The 7,000-nt window shown below is 41.9% G+C and overlaps 1 protein-coding gene across 1 annotated transcript in view; it reads left to right on the top strand.

The window, feature by feature from the left end:
• Window positions 1-5,637, top strand: part of LOC103668930 (NACHT, LRR and PYD domains-containing protein 12-like) — a 30,296-nt gene extending 24,659 nt beyond the window's left edge. Inside the window, exon 10 of the mRNA XM_040627731.1 lies at window positions 3,527-5,637. Within this exon, the coding sequence (XP_040483665.1) occupies window positions 3,527-3,608 (82 nt within the window). The 3' untranslated portion in view covers window positions 3,609-5,637. The remainder of the gene's footprint in view (window positions 1-3,526) is intronic.
• Window positions 5,638-7,000: the final 1,363 nt, after the last annotated feature.

The raw sequence follows: 7,000 nt of genomic DNA, 5'->3' as shown, positions 1-7,000 counted from the left end.
GTGCAGGTGGCTACCGCTTCCCGGCACCCGAATGCGGCAGCTCCCTCCCCCTTCCGTTTATCTTCCGATATCTGTGCGTGGTTTCAGGGCTCCCCGCTTCGTACCTCAATACTCAGCACTGGAGATATTCATTTGTAGAGATCCAGATGCATCTTCCTGTGTCTCATGCTGATTCTGTGGTTGTTTAGGCTGGTCTGGTACCTATCCAGCTCGACTTGGGGGACCGGCTGAAAAAGGGCTGCTCTTTGCCTTTTAACCAATGTGCTTCCATTGTGTTTTCAGGCCAGCCTTCAAACCCTTGTAACTTGTCAGTTGACAAGTTGATAACAGTGTGCAGTAATAACTCAGAATACAAAATAAAGGACACACACACACAGAATAGACACCATTCACAGACCTCAAATCAGTTTTGATTGTTAGAGTATATATAAGACAAACAACACTATAACTAATAGAAATATATACTTACCCAAGTAAGGTGAAAGGAAATTATGGGTGATTTAATATTGTGGAGGGATTGAAAGGGGTTGTAATTCCAGGAGAGCCTTCTAAAAGGGGGAGTCTTAGCTGGAAATTGCAAAGACTGGAGGAAGAAGGGTATTTTCTAAGAGCTGTTTGAGTGTGGAGCTGAATCTTATTCCTCATTGTATTCGCCCCCGCCCCATAAAGTTCTGGCTCAGTGCTTTGCATATAGTAAATACATATAGAAGACCAATTAGTAATTTAGAGCATCTGTAGGCAAGGAAAGGAGACAGTTAATGACATGTTCAATAAAGACTACGTGTCTAGACATTCAGAAGGTCAAGGAATAAAAGAGCCTGTGGCCTTACAGTGGCAGAGCTCACCTTCCTTCATTCCACAAGTACTTGCTGAATATCTGCTATGTGCTAGGCAAGTGTGCCAGGTGCTAGGAGACAAGAGTGAATAAGACATGAGGCATAATCTATGCTCTTCAGGGGCCAGGGGGCCTAGTGGTAGAGACAGGCACATAAACTGAAGAATGCAATAGGGTGAACATGTGGTCTTAAGGGAGTCCTGGCAGGAGACAACTCACCCAGCCCAAAGCTTCTTGGAGGACGGACCACCTGTGTGAAGTCTCAGGACTATTGCCAGGAGAAATGGGGGTAAAGATGAAGAAGCGTAGCCCACGCTTAGGAGATAGCATGAGCAAGGCAGCCAGACAATAAACTGCATGGTTTATGGTACTTGATGGGGAAAGGGTTAGGAAATATCCAAGGAGTTTGCTCTTGCTAGAGCATAAAGTACAAAGCAGAATGTGTCGAGAAGTGAGACTGAGGGGGTAGGCAAGGCCTTGTATGCCGTATGTGGTTAGTAAGACCTGTTAGCAGAATTCTGAGTACAAACTTAGTCATTGCTCTCTTTCTCTCACATACTCTAGTAGTGGTCCATTTTGAGGCCCATCCTCACCTTTCTAAAACTGCCCCCCGAGATAGAGCCAGTTTTGCTTCCAAAGTTGGTTGGAGAGTCAGTGCACTGCTGCTGTCATTTCTCACTGCCACAGGAGGCTGATCTGAAGAACTGATCTGAACCAGTCCCTCAGAAGTTTGGTTATTAGACAGTGATGCCGTGGCTCGTCTGGTAGCCCTGCTAGCCCTGCAGTACCATCATACTTGGGCTCTGAGGTTACAGATATATTAGTCCACATGCAAATATGCAGCCATTGTTCCCTACATTATTGTATGTGTCACGGTGGTTGGGTCTAGAGGAGGTCCTGGAATCAGCCACAGGTGTACGTATATAGGAGACATACCCTTACCCCACAAAGGTACCCTTGAGCCTTTTCCTTTCTTCAAGATAATTTTATTTTATGGTCCTTGGTGCCTTTTCCAGGCACTGGGCCTTGGATAAAGGCCCCTAACTCACCCTGATGTATGTTCCTAATTCTAAATTTGGGAAGAAGGGGCTGAGAGTAATTGGTCTCTTAACTCCCAGAAGACCTCTGGGCTTCCTAAGCATATTGGCCCACCTCTTGCCCAACAGTGAGCCCTACACATCAAGAGGTAAGGCAACTTTTGCTAAGTCACTCAAAAAAATTCTCAAGGTCTTGTTACACTTCCATGGTATTAAATATCTACTTACCCTACAATTCCATAATTAGCAAGGTTACTCATTTCACTTTGCTAGGTAAAGATTAGCTTCTATCCATTAAAAACTAAAATCTTTACCTCACTACACTCTTGAAAGATCTTGTACCTTCTTTTGTAATCAATGGGTTTTTTTTTTTAAAGATTTTATTTATTTATTTGATAGAGAGAGACAGCCAGCGAGAGAGGGAACACAAGCAGAGGGATGGGAGAGGAAGAAGCAGGCTCCTAGTGGAGGAGCCTGATGTGGGGCTCGATCCACCCAGGCGCCCCAGTAATCAATGGGTTTTAATTGGGGACACACATGTGGAGTTTGAAGTGCCTGTTGGACACTGTGGGAAGTTTTCTAGTAGGTGGGCAGTTGGATATAGGAGTGTGCCCCGGAGATGATAGCTGAAGCCATGACAATGGATGAGATCCTCTAGGGAGAGTGAGAAGAGAAGAACCTCTGAGGAACATCTCTGGGGAATTAGCCCTGGGCAATACCAACTTTTAAGAGGTGAGTATGGAAAGGAAAACCGATGGAGTAAACCAGGAGAGAAATGGTGTCCTGGAAGCTATGGGAAAAGTGAGTTTCAAGGAAGAAGTGCTCAACAGTGTCAAGTGCAGCAGAGAGGGCCAAAAGGATGAGTACTGAAACCTATATCCATTGGATTTCGTCATTAGGAGGCCATAGGTGACTCTTATCAAGGGCTGTTTCAGTGATGTGGTGGGGCTGGAAACCAGACTGCTGTGACTTGAAGAGATTGGAGATGAGGAGGGGGAGAAGGAGCAGAGATGAATCTTTCAAGAAGTTTGTGAAAAGGGGGTGCCTGGGTGGCTCAATCGGTTAAGCGTCTGCTTTCAGCTCAGGTCATGATCTCAGGGTCGTGGGATCTGGCCCCACGTCGGGCTCCCTGCTCTGCAAGGAGTCTGCTCCCCCTTGCTCATGCTTGCTCACTTGCTCTCTCTCTCTCTCATAAATAAATAGATAGATAGATAGATAGATAGATAGATAGATAAGTTTGTGGAAAGGAGAAGAGATGTGGGGCTGTAGCTGGGAGGACTTGTGGAATTGCAGGAAGGAGGGGGTTGTTCTTTTTCCTTCTTGGCATTGTTGAGGATAGGCAAATTTGTAGGCTGAATGAAAGGAGCCCATAGAGAGGAAGAGGTTACATATACAGGAGCAAGAACTAATGGAGTAATGCAGCAGGGCCTTGGACAAAGGCAGAGAGGGATGAGAGTGAGAATCCAAGAAGAAGTGAAGCATTTTCTCAAGGAGAGGAGCCAAGACTGAGGGAGGAGGTAGATGGCAGAGGGCGTGAAGTAACTGAGTGGTGCTAGGGAGCAAGTAGAATGGGAATCTTATCCTTGAGGATAGGAAAACTAGTGAAGGCATCTGTTGGCTTGACTTGACACAAGATTCTTTTCATTTTTCATAGCATTGACATGGATCATTTACATGAAGAAACATTCAGAAAAATGGAAGCTTTAAAAATGAGCAAGCCTGGAATCACCTGGTAGTTTTCAAGGAGAGCCCCCGAATCAGCTGCATATAGACCCCCCTCCTGGCACCATCATTAACAGTTGTGCAATATTCTTGTTCTAGTCCTGTTAACCTTTGCTGAGGACCCTAGTGTGAAGCAAGTGGCAGTGATAGCTATTTCTTACATAGAATCATCCACTAAGTAGGTTGTGAAAGGCAGAAGCACTTTAGTTCAAACGTCTTCAGCAATAATACCTTACATTCATATATTGTGTTATAAAGTTTACTGTGTTTTCACAGAAATCCTCAAAGGTAGGGAGATGAGGCTCAGAGAAGGTTGTGTCTAGCTCTAGGTCACACAGCTCTTTAGTGAGAGAACTGGGACTGGAATCTAGCCAGGCTATACAATACCCAGACCGGGTAGGGAAACAATAGCAAAAAGATGTGAATGAATCAACTTAAAGAAACAAGATACTTGAAATGATTAAAGGGCAAGAGGGCGTACAAACACATGTTCTATCTTATGGTGCTGATTTTAAGTAAAACTAAGTTCACAAGAGAAAGAGAGAGGAGTGAGTTGGATTGATAGGGAAAGGCTTCCTGGAGCTGCAACTTGATGTGGGCCTTGAGAATGAGCAGGATTGAGACAGGGAAGATACACTGGCTCGTGGCTGTAAGGCCGCAGGCAACACGGCTGTGTTTGTGAGCAGCTCACCAAAAGCGCCTAGGGAGAGAGAAGTGCTGGCAGTAGAGTTTCTCGAGCTGCAGCACTATCTGCATCCTAGGCTCCTAAGGGTGCTCTCCACTTCCCAGGTTCAACTCCCTTTCTGAACTTTTAATACCTACCCCTTGTGTTTGTTCTTGTCCATGGACTCCTATGGCCGACTCACTCCTCACCCCTGGCAACATATTGCATAGCCTAGCATGGATCCTACACGACCCCATGTTTCTCTCTCTGCTTAGCTTCCACAGAACACCAGATGAGACAAGGGGAGGGAGGGAATGCCAGGCAAAGAAAATAGCACAAAGGCCACGAAATAGGAGTGAATGTGGTGTGGGATGGACAGAAAGGTAGGCTGACCTGATTAAGGTGTAGAGTTGTCTCTGGAAACTACTTGACTAGCTCTGTGACCCTAAATATGTCACTCAGACTCTTACAGTTTCTATCTTCTCATCTGTAAACTGGAGATAAATTAACATTAACTTTGCCGGGCTGTTCTTGTTCTCAACATGGTGCCAACCCCCACACAGTAGGTACTGTAATGGTGGCTGTTGGTAGGAGTGTATAAATGTAATATAACCCAGCTGTGTAGTCTTTGAGCTCCCAGATTTTCCTGCTGTGTAGTCAGTGTTAACTGTGCATTTGAACGAAATGTGCGTGCTGGAGATAGTAAAGCTAGCAGGAGAAAGAGACACATAGTGGGAAGTTACTGCAAGTGAGAGGTCCAGCTGCTCCATGTCCTCATCCATCATCACGTGTTGTTCCTTGCTACCCTGGGAGATGGTAACTTTCAGTCAGGAGACCACATCTGGCCTGAGAAGAATGGTCAAGATAGCACTTTGTTTCCAGTTTTCTCAAGTTCTTTCCCTTTAGTTATTTAAGACATTTATTGAGAATTATTATGTGCCAGGTTTTGTGCTAAGTGTTGGCTTTACAGAGATGAGTATGCCTTCTCTTGAGCACATCCCCTACCATCTTCTCTGACTGCCCTGGTCCCTCTGTCAGTCTGGTAAACATCTGATAACACTCAGTCACATTAAGAACTCAAGGATATAATATTGAATGAAAGATTGTACAACTCTCTGTGTGTGGGTGTGTGTGTTTGTGTGTGTCCTGTTTGTATCCAAAAGCATAAATATACATGTATATGTATATGTCCAGAATATGTGTGGAAGAATGTATACAAGAAATTGCTAACAGGAGTTATCTCTGTCAAGAGGAATTTGATAAGCAAGGGCACTGAGAGAAGAGGAAAGAACATTTCCATTTTTATCTATAGCCCTCTGTTCTACTTGATGTTTTTACCATGTGCTTGTATTAATTTTATAATTAATAAACTTGATGTTAAAAATAAAACTGATTTATACTAAGGAATTATTTTTCTTCTTTTCCAACATGACAGTTTAGAAGAAAATACAGGGCAGGCATTTATAAGCATGACAGAAACCTAAAGGAAAAGAATGAAAGATTTGACCTCAAACTTAAAAATCTTTTTATGAGAAAAATAAATAAATAAAATGGAAAGACTAGTGATTAACTGGAAGAACATATTTGGCACACGTATAAATAACAAATCTATGAAAAAAAAACATGAAGGACTTCTACTTTCAGCAATGATGAAGTAACGGTGAATGGATTCATCTTCCCACATTAACAACTCAAAAAATGGGCAAAATATATAAAAAGGCAGTTTTCAGACATTAGATAACAGGCAGAGTTGGTAAAAATAAAAAACAAATAGCAAGATGGTAGTTTTAAACAGAACCATATCAGTAATCATACTAAATTTAATGGTCTCACAGCAACCCAATTAAAAGGCTGAGATTGGTAGAATACAAAATTAAAAAAAAACCTCAACCATGTGCTGCCTATAGGAAACCCACTTTAAATATAAAAACACAAATAGGTTAAACATAAAAGATAGGGGAAAGATGCACCATGTTAACACTGATTTTTAAAAAGCTGGAATGACTATATTATTCTCAGAGAAAGCAGATTGCAATCAAAGAATATTACCAGAAATACAGAGGGCTATTTTATAACAGTAACGTGGTTAACTCATCATGAGGACATAACAATTCCAAAAATATATGCACCTAAATAACACATTCAAAATACATGAAACAAAAACTGGCTGAGCAAGGAGAAATAGACAAATATACAATTTTAGAGACTTCAACATCTTTCTCAATAATTGACAAACCAAGGAGACAGAAAATAGGCAAGAAGATGATTTGAACAACACAAATAATAAATTTGACCTATTTGACACCTACACAACACTCAACCGAACAACAACAGAAAACATATTCTTCACAAGTGCACATTGAACATTTACCACGATAGACCACATGTCTGCCATATAACAAGTCTCAATAAAGTTAAAGGATTTGAGTCATATAAAGTACGTTCTCTGATCACAATGGAGTTAAATTAAAAATCGGTAAAAGAAAGATATATGGAAAATTCTCTGAATATTTGGAAAATAAATAACACTTCTAAATAATCTATGGCTCTAGAGTAAGTCTCAGAGAAAATTAGAAAGTATTTTAAACTGAATGATATGACAATATGAGACATACCAATTTGTGGGATATAGCTAGAACAGTGCTTAGAGGGACATTTATAGCACCAAACAGCCATTAGAAAAGAAAGATCTTAAATCAGTGACTTCAGCTTCCACAATAAGAAACTAGAAAAAGAACAAGT

This window comes from Ursus maritimus (genome assembly GCF_017311325.1).
Source record: "Ursus maritimus isolate PB19 chromosome X unlocalized genomic scaffold, ASM1731132v1 scaffold_X1, whole genome shotgun sequence".
NCBI classification, from domain to species: Eukaryota; Metazoa; Chordata; class Mammalia; order Carnivora; family Ursidae; genus Ursus; species Ursus maritimus.
Note: the sequence above shows the minus strand (reverse complement) of the source record. Positions and strands in the feature narration are given on the sequence as shown.